Raw genomic sequence first — 16,342 nt, forward strand, 5'->3', positions numbered from 1 at the left:
AATGCTTGCAAGACTTATGGGGGAACACTGTATCATTAGAGAGAAAGGTACACCTGAATTAAAGGCCACGGGTATACTGAATTAAAATTAAATTTGGTTCTGAAGTACTGTATGCTTTACATTACTGGGAGAAGGTCACACATTTCCCTGTCTCAATATCAGTAAGATACTTATTTTATATAGGAATATGCTTGAATTGCTCTTGATCTATATATTTCATTAAAGCCCACCTTTTCTTTCACAAGAGCAGAATTGTTTTTTTTAAAAAAATGTTTGTTTTTTAAACTACTTATAATTATTTAATACTTTCCCCATAGCAATGCAATTGATTAAAAAATAGCTCAACAATTGCTCATTTTCTCTACTCATCTTGGTGACTGAAGCCTCCAAGCAAATACATTTCCTCATTTATATCTGTGCTATCTCCCAGAAGATCTTTCTTGGTGCCTAAGAAATCTCATTTATTAAATTGCAAAGGGGGGGTGGGAAAGATTTGTTTGAACACATCATGCAAAATTTAAATTTGGGTGTAGATAGGAAATGAGATAGGAAACAAGAAAGAGAGTTTTCCTTCAACATATTTCTGTTTAGCAATAAACTAATTTAGTGAGGATGCTTGGCATCAGTTGCACTTTTGCCTTTTGCGTCTGATAGGGGAGCAAAGAACAAGGATGATGATTTGATTTATTAATAGCCATTTCATGCCAGTAATACAGGAAGAAATTGTGTGTTGACTTAGAGAAATAATAAGAAAAATAATGCCTGCCTTTTTTTGTTTGTTTGTTTTTAATGGCAGCTAACGTACTGGAAGAAGACTCAATGGAGCAGGACATAGAGAGCCCTGTCACTATTCATCAGCCAAAGTTGCCCAAACAAGCTAGAGAGGATCTGCCAAAAAATATAAACAAAGAATGTGCCAAGAGAAAAATCCAGAGGTATGTTAGGAAGGATGGGAAATGCAACGTTCACCATGGGAATGTCAGAGAGACTTACCGTTACTTGACTGACATCTTCACTACTTTAGTCGATCTCAAGTGGAGGTTCAACCTGTTGATTTTTGTCATGGTTTACACTGTGACTTGGCTCTTCTTTGGAATGATCTGGTGGCTAATTGCCTACGTGCGAGGAGATATGGATCATATAGGGGACAGCACGTGGACCCCATGTGTCAGCAACCTCAATGGGTTTGTCTCAGCCTTTTTATTCTCAATCGAGACAGAAACCACCATTGGGTATGGTTACCGGGTCATCACGGACAAGTGTCCCGAGGGAATTATTCTACTTTTAGTTCAGTCTGTTTTAGGTTCTATCGTCAACGCTTTCATGGTTGGCTGCATGTTTGTGAAAATATCCCAACCCAAGAAGAGGGCAGAAACCTTGGTTTTTTCTACAAATGCAGTTATTTCCATGCGGGATGGAAAGCTGTGTCTGATGTTCCGAGTAGGAGACCTTAGGAATTCACATATTGTAGAGGCATCAATACGAGCCAAGTTGATCAAATCCAAACAGACAAAGGAGGGGGAATTTATACCACTCAACCAGACAGATATCAACGTAGGTTATTACACAGGGGATGATCGTCTCTTTTTGGTTTCACCACTGATCATCAGCCATGAAATTAACCAGCAGAGTCCTTTCTGGGAGATTTCCAAAGCCCAGTTGCCCAAAGAGGAGCTAGAAATTGTTGTAATCCTAGAAGGAATGGTGGAGGCAACAGGTAACATTTCTTATACTTTGTGTAAGGTAAATGCTTTAATTTTAGAAAGGAAAACCAATGGTTTTGCTTCACTTTAAAGGAATCACTTCAATAGTCATTACATTTGCAAAAGGCATCAGTTATCTGGTTAGCGTCAAAATTAAAAGCATGTCCAGTTTAATTGTGTGTTCCACCTTGCCTAATGAAATTAGTGTTGTTTCTGCTCTGTTTGGAAAATGGGAGAGCATTTCTCATTTTCTAAATTTTTCACAGCATGTCACCCAGTTATTTGTCATTCTATTGCAGGAGCAACTCAGCCATTAGAACTTTATGGGATAAACTGCTAAAAACAAAAAAAAAATTCAAACCAAAACTCTGTTTACAACTTACATGGAAGTACCATAGTTCCTGATGCTTCCAATCACCTATGGATAACAGCAGAATAACTGCTTGTCATATATATATTTCTACCATGAAATTCCTAGACTGTTTGGATTCAGTAGGAAGTGATAATGTGTTCAGCTTTCTCTTTTTGCTTGCTTGCTTCCTTGTTTTTGTTTTTGTTGTAATTTGGGGCTTGTTCCACCTTGGTTCACAAAAGATCTGTCTGATTTTGTATTGCACTGAGGCTCCCTACACATCACAGACGTGTACAGAAAACTTAAAACTGGTGTATATAAATAAGGTGTGTTATGTCACCAGAATCTTGTAGGAAGCCTGTTCAGTCATTATATACAATTATACAGTAGAACATCAGATACCAGTTGATGCAGAGAAAATAATGCTTGGAAATCATAGCAAATAGACCAGTAATGTTTCTCCTTTGCATTAAAACCAAAACAGAAGAAAGATTCTTTCTCTAAAAGTGCTGGACCTCCCTCAGTCAGAGTGCTAATATACTTGGTTTAGGACATGGAGGGATTTTTTTTTCTTGTCAAGATAGCATCAATCTTGATAGCATCAATCTCTAAAGTAAATAAATACAATCAGTGGAGGGGCATGGTGATCAGAAGACAAAAAAAAGATATGTTGGGGAAGGAGCAAATACTGATTAAAAAAATCTAAGAAACCAGATTTGCCATTTTTCCCCACTACCTTAACAAAAGCCAGTAAAGTTTGAGAATGCACATTACACATCTCTCACAGCAGTACAGCCTTCATAACCCTGACTCATGTTTTGCAACTGGAGCCAGGAAATAAAGAGCAGTCTCTTACTAGAACATGTATGTGTGTTCACACATCTATTTTGTGGTGTCAGAAGAAAACTGCATTTGTCACCATATAATAAACGTGTGAGACAAAAATGGAGCAAAAGAAAGTGAAGGGAACTTGGCAGAGAATTTGAAGTGGTAAATGCAAGGCTTCCAAATCTTCTGGGAAGCAGGTGGTACTGAAGAGAAATCAAGGAGATGAAATGTTTAGTGTTTCTGATACATGCAGTAGGCACAGAGGTTTCAAACATCTGCCTCACCTTTGGGTGAGAAGATGAGGGAATTGCAGTTTGTTAGCTGAAACCATTCTGAAATTTCTGAAATATGCAAATAAATGAACTTGACATCCCAAAGAGCAGACGATATTTTCAGGTTTACTGAACACTGTGTTTTCCAGAAAAATGATTCTCAAGTAGTAGAGGTATAGAAAGCATCTCACCAAAAATACATATAAAATCAAAAGACAATATACCCACAGAGCATCAAACACAGCCTCATTGTCTTGAGCCCCATGGCTTTTCACTATTTAACCCTTCCTCCCTAACCTCCCCTTGCAGCCTCTGGGCTCTTTTTCATTACTCTGATATTGACCACTTCTTCCACCCAGTCTTTATCAGCCTGCCCTGGAGAGGACTATCTCTCAGACTGCTCAGACTGGCAAAGTTCAAGTTAAAACAGTCCCTATTAACCATGAGACTGGATGCAGTGATTTGAAAACCTGTCAAAGCCATTCAGGATAAAGGGATTACACCGGCACTGGATAGATAGCTACAGTCACAATTTTTAGCAGGTCCATTTTGTTCTGTTTGGGCCAGCTCTCCAGCACACCGCCACACGAGATATGAGGGGAGGACATCAAATAATGCTGCTTAACTATGGCATCAGAAAGATTAATGTCAGGCTAGTTGTCATAATTACCAGCCCAGTTCATAGGAGATGTTGGTGCAGAAGTAGCCACTCATTCTGTGTTTTGCCCACATGCATTGGCTTATTTTTGTTGAAGATACAACCAAGCCAGCTTCCTACCAAAACTACCCATTTTCCTTTCTTACTTTAAAAATATTTTCCAGATAAATTCTGGCAAACACTGAAGGCAAATTTAGGCCATCATATATTCACACTTCCTTCTTACACCAGATGTAGAGTGAGAGCAGAAACAGAAGTTGCTTATAGCAGCAATCTCCAGCAACAGAGAGCAAGCAACATGCTACCCATCACATCTTCCAACATTGTTCAAAGCCATAGGGCACAAAAATATTGAAGCTGAAGCTAACAAACTGTGACCTTGCCTATAGCAATATCATGATTCACTATTGTTACTCATGGGTCAAAAACATATGGAGACCACTAACTTATGCTATTCATCAAAAAAAGTAACCCCAAGTTTGACCAGTGAAAACAGTCCTTTCTCAATTTTCAGAACTTCCCCACTCTGACACCACTTATCCCTTAAATGAGAAGCATAACAGAGGAAAATGCTAGGTATAAGCATTTGCTAGTATTTTTATTAATTATTGTTATTGTTCTGTTTAAAGTTTTACTGAGCAAGTGATAACATTTTACACATTTACAGTATCTAATACTTTCCACCTTAAGGGATCCAAAAGCACAGCTACCTCTACTATGAGACACACCTGCATATGTACTGCCACATGAACATGTGGTGCCACTACATGTTAGAAGAGAAACTGAAGAATAATGCATCTTATTAAAGGAAATGGAGGGAATGAAGACAGACAGAACATAATTAACTGAACTGAAATTCAATAAAAAAATTGTATCAATGACCCCCTAATTCCTCCTGAAAGCATCACCATATTTTTGTGAGATGCAAAGAGAGAGGAGCAGATATGTCTCTAGCAAGGTATATACCAAAATATCAGCCTAAGGAATATCACCACACCTTCCTTATTCACATTTATTCTACCATGAAGATTACTTTTGAGGGCAGAAGCTTCACCAAGACACTTCCAACAAGACATGAAGTCAATCTGACTACTTCATACAGCATCAGCAAGAACTCAAAATTATACTGGTTTTAAAAAATGTGTGTTATGGATCCTTCTGATATGCAATTTTCCATGTTTATTTACAACAACATTAAAAACCATCCCTCTAGGTTCAAAGGATAACACTCTTGCAAAGGTTTACTCCTGTGACTGGATGTGCATCTCTCAAGGGTCTAAAAATCCCAATGGTGGAGGAGTGGTTTTGGTCTTGTCCTGTACTGCTCACAGGTGACATGTTATTGCAGTCCCCACCATAGAGGGCTGGTGGCTCAGCTGAAGACACAACAGCTCCCACTTCCAGTTTCTGAGGTCCATATTGCCATTCCTCAGGGGTACAGGATGAGCTCAGCTCTGCACAACCCTGCACTGCGAAATAAGTCAGGCTACTGGGAAGCAACTGAAGAGCCTTCAGGAAAGGGGGTGGGCAAAAGTCACCAAAAGTTGCCGTATCTGAAGGACATACTGGTTACTTCCACCTTCTACAGCATCTCTTCCATTTTCTGCTATGCTAACAGCAGATAGGAGTGCAAGCAAGAAGTGAGAACCCATATTAACTCTGTAACACCTAAAAGTACATTGACCTTTAATGGGGAAGCCATTTCAGAAGCACTTGTGCTCTTTTTGTGTCAGAATACCCCAGGGGCATTGAAAAAATAGCCCCATACCAATGAAGACTCTGGTCCCAGAGTCACCAAGCACTGAAGAGTAGGATTCTAGCATCCCACTGTCTCCTTAACGGAGAGTCACAACATTAAGGGCAAATGTACTGACAGGAAAGAATAGGACTAACAACAATTCTGAGTTCAGCAGAATCTGATATTTGACATTCAAAATATTTGGTTTATGTTAAAGTGCCAACACTGCTTTCATATTATTTTATGGAGACCAATTAAATGATTTGTTAAACTATGCACATTTATTGTAAAGGATGTGGAAGAGATGATTATTGTTCTTGGACCAACAAAAAAACTTATGCCTAAGGATCCTGAAGCCTGTCTCCCCTAAACGGCACTCACAAAAACTTAGATTTTGGGGTCTTTTTTATCTGTTTAATTTTTTTTTTTTTTACAAAATTTACAATTAATGTATTTTATTATATTTTTAACAGCCTCTTCCTAGCCATATACTTGACATTTTTAAACCCTTTTCTCCTGGTAAAATCCATTTTTAAGGGAGATCTTATGATCATAAGCAAACCAGTCATTAAAAAAAAAAGAAATTTCCAAATGTATAATTCTGACACAGGAAAAAAAGACAAGACCAAAAAAAAAAAAAAACTAAAATCTTTTGAGTCTGGGGAGGTGAAGTGGGGAAGTGAGATATGTTAGGGGGGAGAGAAACTGAGAAACAGAGAGAGAGCAAGAAAGTGAGATTTACAGAAAAAGGAGAGAAAGAGGAGTGTCTTGAACAGCCCATAGCCTGGTTAGTAACGCAGTTCCTGAATTGCAAGTAGCCTGGTTCAAATCCCTGCTCTGAATATGAATTAATTTACAGAAAACAGCATTTCTGAAGACCAGAAAGTAATAGAAAGTATTTCAATCTACTTTATCCAGCAAGACCCTCAAACCCTGTAAAGTTGTATCTGGCCAGTAGGGTGCAGTAGATGACACTCTGGCAATTCCCTCTCCCTAGAAATAAAAACGTGAAAAAAGAAGCAGTATCTGAGAAAAAGAAATGGTATACACGTTTATAATTATCAAAAATTAAGCAACAAAGCTAATAGATACCTTTATGTTCACATGCATAATTTTACAAATAAACTTGTAACACAGTGCATTTATATTTCTGACACATGGGCAGCTTGAGAGAGTAGTATTTGCAGAATGGTTTATAGATATGTAAACAAATACACTTGCCAGCTGTGGAAAACGTGTGTGGAAAGCAATAAAATGTTCACATAGATGGTTATTTATATACTAAGTGATGTTATCGACTAGACAAACATTGTATAAAGCTGTTCATGCTCTTCACTACAGCCCCTTAGACTGACTGTTTCATTGTTTTTTCACTCTCATCCTAAAGAATTGCCATATTTACCTCTTATCCTTGCCCAGTCCTAACAAATATCTCCCTCTGATAAGGAAGTTAGCAGTTCCAACCCTTCAAAACATCTCAGCAGACTTTGCTCTCTCTCCAAATAAGCCTTGCTTGGTCTACAGCTTTTCACTAGATTTTTTCTACTGCTCTTCAGAGATGTTTATGCTCTCAGATTACTTCCTAAGGAGGTGTAGAAGAGCAGGAGAAAGGAATCAGAATTTCTCACATGCAGGCGTTTCTGCAAGACAACTGGTGAATGTAGATTATGTTGTTGTTCCCAGGTACATGGACTGAAATGCATTTTGACCAGGGTAAGAAGGGTGAATTTTAACCAGGGTGAATAGCCTCTATTCTAAGCTGGATCTCATCATTTCAGGAACGGACAGGATACAGTGGCTCTCCAGTCCTTAGTTTTCCTTTCTTTCTATTTTAAGAGTTGTAGCATCTTCTCTTGGTGTTCTATTTATACTGCAAGGTGTGAGGCATAGATATCTAGGTTAACCTACTCATATATCCCCATTTCCTTAGTATTTGCCAACAATCTCTTTTACTTATGTTCCTTGCTCACATTTTCATTTTGGGTTGTTGGTAATTCTTAACACAGAAAATTAGGAATGTCAGCATGAGCTATTGTGGTCATGAGGTGGGGTTATGAATGCCAGCAAAGAAAGCCACCCTCATTTTGCTGTGAGGTTTCTTCCAGGAAGCTTCCTCTACAGAGGGAAAAGATTAGTCTATCTGTCAAAGGGGACTGTAAGATTTAAATAAAGCAATTACAGTCTTACAATAGTCAAAAAAAAATGCAAAATGGCAAGAAGTCAGGGAGCAAAGTGCATGAGAAAAGAGAGATGCTGATTATGCATATTTCAACCAAAATTTTCCTGGGACTGCCTATATTACTTTCAGGGAAGGAAAGGGAAAGGGATTACACATTTTGTTTAATAGCTTCATCCTCTAATTAATGTCGTACTATACAAACATTTTACAGGGGGGTTGATAGTAGCCCATTATCCATCTTTCCTACCTTTCTCACCAGTTAGTTGTTCAGCTCTATACAGCTGCAGCTCCTTCCTCATCTCTACAACTTCTCATATAATATTCAGATTCAAGCAGTAACTTATATGGTAAAAGGTAAGAAGATCCCTAAAAACTAGGTTTGAGACCCCTCTATGTTAAAAAGCACTTACTTATATCTAAATAGATATTATTAAATAATTCTATTTGGAATGCAAATCAAACTTTCAGTAGAAGAGCTTCATTTTGTACCTTGTGGCCTTGCAACCTTGTCAGGTCAGTCTGAGCGCACGGAAAGGGCAGAGTTTCAAGTTGCGGGCACACGCCCATAGACCTCCACCGTCAGCTTGCGTCCTTTCCTAGCACAGTGACAAGCAGAGATGCCCACAATTTTATCTTTTTTCACCATTCCTTCTCACTTGTGAGGCTACACGTTATCATTTGCTGCACATATAGTTTCTGCAGCCAGAGGACGCCAGGATCCCAAAGCTGTGCTTCAGCGCTGTGCCCTGCTGCTGTCCCTGCAACCCTGCTGGCCCCCTCCACCTTGACCTGCACAGACCTTACCAGCCACCACTGGTGGAGTCCCCCTAAAATTGCATAGTCTCCCTAAAATTGCAATTGCACAAAACTTAGCAAACACTGCTGCTTCCAGCACAGCTTGTGAAGGTGATACTGCAGAGTCCTTGGGTATCCAGACCCAGATCAGGGATGATTTTGGGGGGGGGGGGGGGGGGACCACGAAAGGAGAGGATGAGCTGCACTGAGCAGCATTTCATGTCCCCCATGCCCACGCAATCTCCATCACAAAGATCTCCACTTTGCAAAATCAATGGGATGTTTCTAGGCAAAGGGCATAGCAGCGTTACCCAGGTCAAAGGATTCCCGAGGCAGAATTTGCGCAGGGAACATTTTTCACCTGCTTACAAAGCTGAGAGCCAAGTTCTGACTCCTCCATAGAAGTCCTGCAGGACAACAACGTGCCGTTTACATTTCTGAGCACTTTTAAAGATGACTGCTATTAATCTGAGTGTGTTCAGTTTGTCCGCTTGGTCTTTGAACAATGTAAATGAAGGGCCAGAACTGAAGCAGGTGATTTGGAAAAGGAAGAATAATACTATCATTTTTAATTTTGGACTTTTGCTTTTGGTCATCTGAGGTTATTATTATTTGGAGAGCAAGGCTGCTGAGCACCTGAGATGAAAACCCAGGCTCACATTGATTTCAGTCCAGGCAGTATCTCACCCCTGGAACTTTTGCTTCAATGAACTGATTCTTCCATGTTAATTATCTTGTTCGGTTGCATTTGATCTTCAGATGTGAAGCATACTTAACTAGCCCACATTTCAAAACTGTGGGAAATCTTTTTGACAAAATCTGTTCTCACCAATATTTCTAAAAGGTCTTTTCACTTTTCCCTTTGGTCCTTATTTACTTCCAACTATATAATATTGTTTCCTCCTGTTCTGTCTCACTGAATTGTAATGAATGATAATCATGTTACATTACACTTCTTGATTACACTGAGACCTCTCTAAATTATAAAACTTACATCAGTTTTTGATGAAAATAAGCTTTCACCTTCAGCAAAAGGTTTTCCCAGAATTGAACAGAGCGGTTAACTGAGAAAGGAAAAGTGACCTAAAAGACTGAAGAACTAGCAAGCAAAGCTGCTAAGTAAACCACAAATTCAAAATCAGCATTTGACAGATTAAAAAGAACAAGGCTATGGATTGCAGTTAAACCCACTGGATACATAAAATACATGAAAGAGACACAGAAGACTTATGACTATATGCTTTATATCCTAGCAAGATGCTGTCAGCACTAAAAACTCCCTTTACGGCACAGCTCTGGGTTTCCTGAGGCCACTATATAAAAGTCCTCAAGGGATTACAGCGAAAACAATTTGCAAAGAATTGCAGTGGTCTCTTCTAGACTCAGCTATGGCATTTCAGAAAGCGGCAAACACAGGCACAGATTCACTATGGTGCTCTGGTTGCTTCTCACCACCCTGCCAGTACAAAGCAACTGAGTTCTAGTTTAACCATTTAGCTAAATTGGGCTCAGAGAGCTGCTTGCCTCTGCCACTAAAGAGGAGCAAACTAACAAGACCACGCTAACCAGATCATGATAGTGAGTCTAAACCTGAGTCTAAGTGGTAGCACAGACATTAATTTCAGGGTACACAAGTGGAACCGCTTCTATTGAGCAGCCACACATTTGTCAGGACCCGTATCTGCAATTTCTAGCAACATTAATCTGAGCTGCACATGGGGAATGAGGCTGGCCAACAAACCTGCCTGGCACCTTCTAAACAACAGGCCTATAAAAGAGCTAATCTGCTTTTTTTCACTAAGTGAGAATGGCAGTCAAGAGCTCCAACCTGAGAATATGTTACCAAAATAGCTGTATTTCAATGCAGCATGCTTTCAGCTTGGAACAGTGAGATTAATTTAACAAGTCATTTAATGTTAGATGCTGAATTCCAATTAAGCAATGCTGAGCATCTATAGCTTAGTATAACTGGATTGGTTTTGATATAGAAAAAACATTTCCTTGTTTGACAACCTGCAAGCAACCCACATGTCATCTTTCTGGTTGTACTCCACTCCTCACCTTTCCAAACCTGCTGTGTTGGCAAAAGAGATGGAAAGAGAGAGGGTCTTCTGGGAACGATCAGACAGCCATTGTGACAATGAATGTGAAATGCAGAAAGAGCTCCTGTAATAAGGATTTTATGCTCTTGTTCACTCATTCTCTCTCCCTCATTCCCTTCATTCCCAACAGAATAAGAATAAAAACAAATTACAAAGATTTCCAATATTTCTGTTCTTCCAGGTTTTGACAGTTTTCATTAGCTGAGATTTCAGCAGAATGGAACAAAACTTTTCTTCAAAAATTAGGATTTTCATAAAAATAAGAACATTTAATTTGAAAGATTCCATTCTTAGAACTAATCTAACTAAAGAAACATGATTTAAAGAAACATTTAAAACATGAAAGCAATGCAAAAATTAAACAGAAAAACAAAATCAAGCTTTCGCTGGTTATCAGAAAGCTTTTTTTAGATTTCTGAGAGGTGACGAAATTCTATTTAGAAAAATAATTCAGACAGAACATTTGGATCAGCCCCACTAATTTCTCAGAAATGAACAGTGGGAAGGGTAATCCTAGGGGATTTCCTGTCCTGCAGAGGACCCCAGGTTGTCAGCTTCCAGGCTCCTGCCAGCAGTTCACTCTTTCAAAGCAATGGGCCGTACAAACAGCTGCCCCAGACAGAACCACCTGCAGACTTTGCTCTGGCACCCTGAGCATGCGGGGAGGGCAGTGGCACGCAGCTATGACAGTGTCAATGCAGGCCACCATCATAGCAAGGGAAGGGGACGGTGTAGCCATGTCACTGCACTGGCCAAGGCTAATTCGGGAGCCAAAGCCCCAGGGATCTTTCATTGAATTCACACCTGTTACTAAAAGGAGTCAGAAGAGGCCAGCATGTCCCTGACATCACCAAATTGAGGGTAAGAATAAAAGAAGTAAAAGACAACATGAGGAAGGAATCTGGCAAGCGCAACTGCCTACCTCAGCCTGTAGTTTTATGCTTTCCAAGAAGATGAATGGGCTCAGGTTCACACGGACAATGAATGTTGCTGCCCACACTAAATTCACTGGAGTAAAAGTCTCTGCAAATACAGTCCTAAGCAGCTCACTAAACAACAGGTCTTAGCACAAGCTATTAGGAGAGGGAATGATATGCACCAAAATATGCCCTTTTGACAAAGAAGGCCCACTGCGTATTGGACTGTTTCAGTAAGAGTACAGCCAGCAGGCTGAGTGAACGGACTATTCCTCTCTCTTTAGCACTTGTGAGGCCACCTCTGGAGCGCTGTGTCTGGTTTTGGGCTCCCCAGGACAAGACATGGACACACTGAAGCAAGTCCTGCACAGGGCCACCGAGATGGTCGGGGGGCTGGAGCGCAGGACATACATACGAGAAAAAGCAGAGGGATTTGGATCTGCCCAGTCTGGAGAAGAGAAAGCTCATGGAGGACTTTATTGGTGTCTCACCCTACCTAACAGGAGGATACAGAGAAGATGGAGCCAGGCTCTTCTCGAAGGTGCAGGGTGACAGTGCAAGAGGCAACAGGCACAAGTTGCAAAATGGGAAGTTCTGATTAGTTACTAGGAAAAACTTTTTCACCATATGGGTGGACAGATTTGAAACAGGGGCCCAGAAAGGCTGTGGGATCCCCATCCCTGGAGATACCCAAAACTTGACTGGACTAGCCCTGAGCAACCTGGAATAATTGGCTCCACTTTGAGCAGGGGTTTGGACCAGATGATTCCAACCTAAATTATTCTAGATTTATAAATCCAAATACATCTCCTCCTAGTATTTTATGGCTGTGAAGAATTGGATGGATTTGGAAAAACAACAGCCTAGTGGACAGCTTGCATTGCTCTTCCATGTCACCATTTAAGAAATTGTTTTTTACATATGTGAAAGATGTTCTGTGGCAGCCACTGAACCACTGGAGACAGCTGTGCCTCAGCGAGGGAAGGCAGAACTGAGTAAGGAGCATGAGTCCACAGCTCTGGACAGGCAAGTAGCCTGCAACCAAGCTTTGCCTCAGGAGGCCTGCTGCAAGAGAAAAATTAAAATTTTTAAGGCTGTGTCCCCTCACAGGGGCTTTTTGCCCCTCCAGACAGTGAGGGAGGTTGAGATGGGCACCAAATATTGCTGCAATTGTCTGCTCCTCTTTCCATTGGACAGGCTTTGTGTCATTCAAGCTGCCAACACAAAATCTAACTACATGCAATTGTCCAATTATTATTATTATTATCCTCATCCTCATCACCACAACTGATAGCCTTGTATCTAGCCATAGTCTCAAGAAGTATAAGGTTTCTCCCTGGCGAGAGGCCTTAAGGGACATTAGGGGTTGACAATTTTTATTCCACATTTCTGACTGATGCAGACTAATATGAACTGAAGAGACGGATTTACAACAAAAGGAGAAAAATCAATCATCTGAGATGCCAGGCACCACCATAATAAAAAAGATTTAAGACTCAGCCAGCCCAATTAAACTGTGCTGGCATTTTTTTAAACCAGCCATTAGGTTCAATTTTTTCACCCCTGCATAAAACTTATTGCACTTAGATCACCTAAGTGAGAAGAATCTCATTCCCCTTTTCCTAATTTCTTGTTTCTGTTTCCATTAGTCTCTTTTTACAGTGAAAAAACAACTGAGCTATTTTTTTCAGATAGTGAGTACAGCAACGAGAGTATCTAATTGCCAATAGAGTCACGACAAATGCCATGAAAAAGCATGAAACAGTCATGGCTTCAAAGGCTTCAAGTCAGTCAAGGATTCTCATCTGACCAAAAATCTGCTTCAAGGGCAGTAACTATGTCTACAGTGTTGTGAAGTGGAGGATGTTTAGCCTTGCAGACTGAGAGGAAAATACCTTTCTCCTACTCCTAGTCAAGGGCAGGCTGTCTTGGGAGTACAGAGGCTGGAAACTGCCTTGGCAACACAACAGTCCCACTGTTTTTAGCAGCATCTGACTAATGAATTTTGTTGCTTTATGGGTGACAGTCATTGATCGAGCCCTACATAGTGCTTCCTTATTACAGCAACTCAAGTGTTTCCAGAGCAAATCTGCAGAGTATTCATTTGAGAAACACAGGTCATAAGCACCATTACAGCTGCATGTCAAAACCACAGCAAAGTGGTCACGCACAGCACTGCTACCACCATCAAAGCCAGGTCTTCGCTGTGAACAGCAGTGTGGGGCAGAGCAGGAAGGGGAGCCTACACAGAGAGCAAGAGGTTGACACCATTGGCAGGGGAGGAAGGGCGTCAGAGCACCTAGTTCAGAACAAGCTTGAGCCGGCTGTTCATAACTTCCCTCCTCTAACTATTTCCGTGTCGAACAACTGGTCTGTTCTCCCATTCAAATTTTACACTGAAATTGCGCTTTGCTTTTTTTTTTTTTTTTTTTTTGGTGGTGAAGAATAATGAAGCAAAGGCAAAGATCTCACTCTTTCAAATGACAAGTATTTCAAAATAGATCCAGTACTCATTTTTCAACTTACAAATGAATTAGAAACAGTTGAATGAGAGGTGCTTGTCTGTGCTTCAGAACAGCTTGTTCTATAACTGTGCTCAAACGTCCCTTTAAGGGAAGTTTCCCATCAGAGTTCAAAAAGAGACACAAACGGGTTTTAAAACCTTGTTAAATTAGTCAAGGTCCAGGGACAGAATGGGTTTAAGACACAAAGCACAGGACTCAGCCTTGTTATGTCTACCTTCCTACCCTCTGGAAGGATATAAAATGCTGGTAAAGAATTCAAAAGTGATCAGCAATAGAAATCCAGTCCAGGAAACCCCCTACCAATGTGTTTCTTATACATCTTGAGCCTGCTCCAAAGTGCTCCCAAATCTGTGAAGATCTCACTCTCCGGTAGCCTTTGAATCAGGACCTAAAAGGATAAATTGAGCCATAGGGTGCCTGTCAGCTCCCTAATGGCCTCACAGAAGAAGCAATTAGGACTCTAGTTGAAAGACAAATGGAAGATTAGAAGGTGATAAATGTTTATAATCTCGATAAAGTATCCATACTTGAAGCTTCATCTAAGAAAAGGGGATATTTGAGAAGACTCCATACCTACTGGAGAAATGGTGCTGCCAGGACATCTTTCCCTTGGGTACAGCATGTGGCAGTAGTCCTGCAGTCACTCTGCTCTCTGCAGTCACTGTTCTACAAAGACAGCCCAAAACAAATCTTCAATATTTCATCATACCAACTGTTCACGGCAAATACAAATGCTGCTAAGTATTCAGTTCATGAAAATACACCTTGATCTATCTCCCTTCCTTATGTACTCAATTCACTACCTCCTACCACACTTTCCATCGGTCATACATTGTTTAGTGCTTACTCTGCTACAAAAAAACAAATGAAGAGCCAAAATCTCACCAGGTATAGCAGGTCCATTACAAATACGTGCTAATGATTTTATTTAAAAGATACCCAAACCAGAATAGAGAGCTAGCGACTCTTGTAAACACAAATGGATCTCCAAGCTGATCCTCTTACTTTACGGTAGCCAAGACAGAGATCAGATCTCTCTTGAATCTCTTTTCAGTACACTACTTAAGTATCACGTCAAGAAGGTCAGGAGAACACTGACAGAAAAAAAATTAAATAATTCCATGAGTTCCTCTGTAATTTTTTTTTACTCTTTCCATTTTTTCTCACTTCAGTACCTTTGAAGAAGCAAGGAGACTTCTTGATCATGAAATCCTGTTTATAATATGAGGTCTGGACATCGCTGTTCTAGCTTTGCCATATTCCCCTCCTCCTCTTTCTTTTTTTTTATGCCCCAACTTTTTTTAGAAGGAGCCAATGGGCCAGATAATGTGAACATTTCAAAGTAGTCTTCTGGATAATAATGTAACCCTTGGAGCCTAGCAGCCCAATCTGTGATGCTGAAAAGACAGCAGCCAAGTTTCGCTAATGTCTACAAAGCAAACAAAATAAAATGCACAGAAAGCAATAAATAATCACAGTCATTTCTATTCAACACTTATACAGCATCTTCTACCTGAAGACTGCAGAATGGCCAGCAGATAATAGGCAAGTGTTCTGGTCTCCCGATCCTGCCTTCAACCAGTTTTGATTTCTGGCTTTATGCAATGCACCACTGTAACATAACAACCCATGTGGAGGTCACACAGAATGACCACATTCATCCCTTGGGACCCAAAACAGTAATGAAAAGCTTCAATGATGCAGCATCGGCAGCCAAGCTAGATTTGAATGATTATATGTTGATTTGCAGCAAGCTGAAAGGGGATTTGTGTGACGGGAGAGCACTGGTGTGAGGCTGAAGAGGAACTACAACAGCCCAGAGGGATTGCTCATGGCACTTGAAGGGCATTTAGGCATAGGTGAGGAGTGACATCTTTAACTTACTATGACAAAGCCATATCTTCCCCATTAATATGGTTGGAATCTATATATAACAACTGGATGAAAATATAAAAAAAATCTTTAAGTTAAGTTGTGGTGTCTGTCCCTGAGTATGTGAGAGACCTGCTGAGCTCAGCTGGCTCATGGCATGCACTGTTTCTTCTGCCGAGCTCAGCACTTATTTGTGGCAAGCCTACCTCAGAGCCCCCGAACTTTGAAAAATGAAGACAAAGCAAAAGGTAATGCCCAAAAAACAAAATAAATAAATATCCAGTGTTCTTTGGTCTGAATATGAACCACTGCTTTGAGTGTGTGATTGACACATGAGAGAGTTTGCTCGGTGTTTTGGTGTCAAAACAGGATTGCTGTTCCCTTGTTGCTCTCTGGTTGCA

At 40.4% G+C, this 16,342-nt stretch overlaps 1 protein-coding gene across 1 annotated transcript in view; it reads left to right on the forward strand.

The window, feature by feature from the left end:
• The window catches only part of KCNJ6 (potassium inwardly rectifying channel subfamily J member 6), a 164,815-nt gene that overhangs the window by 122,179 nt on the left and 26,294 nt on the right, over positions 1-16,342 (forward strand). The window contains exon 3 of the mRNA XM_067289773.1: positions 797-1,717. Within this exon, the coding sequence (XP_067145874.1) occupies positions 797-1,717 (921 nt within the window). The remainder of the gene's footprint in view (positions 1-796; positions 1,718-16,342) is intronic.

Source organism: Apteryx mantelli, chromosome 1 (assembly GCF_036417845.1).
Source record: "Apteryx mantelli isolate bAptMan1 chromosome 1, bAptMan1.hap1, whole genome shotgun sequence".
Classification (NCBI taxonomy): Eukaryota; Metazoa; Chordata; class Aves; order Apterygiformes; family Apterygidae; genus Apteryx; species Apteryx mantelli.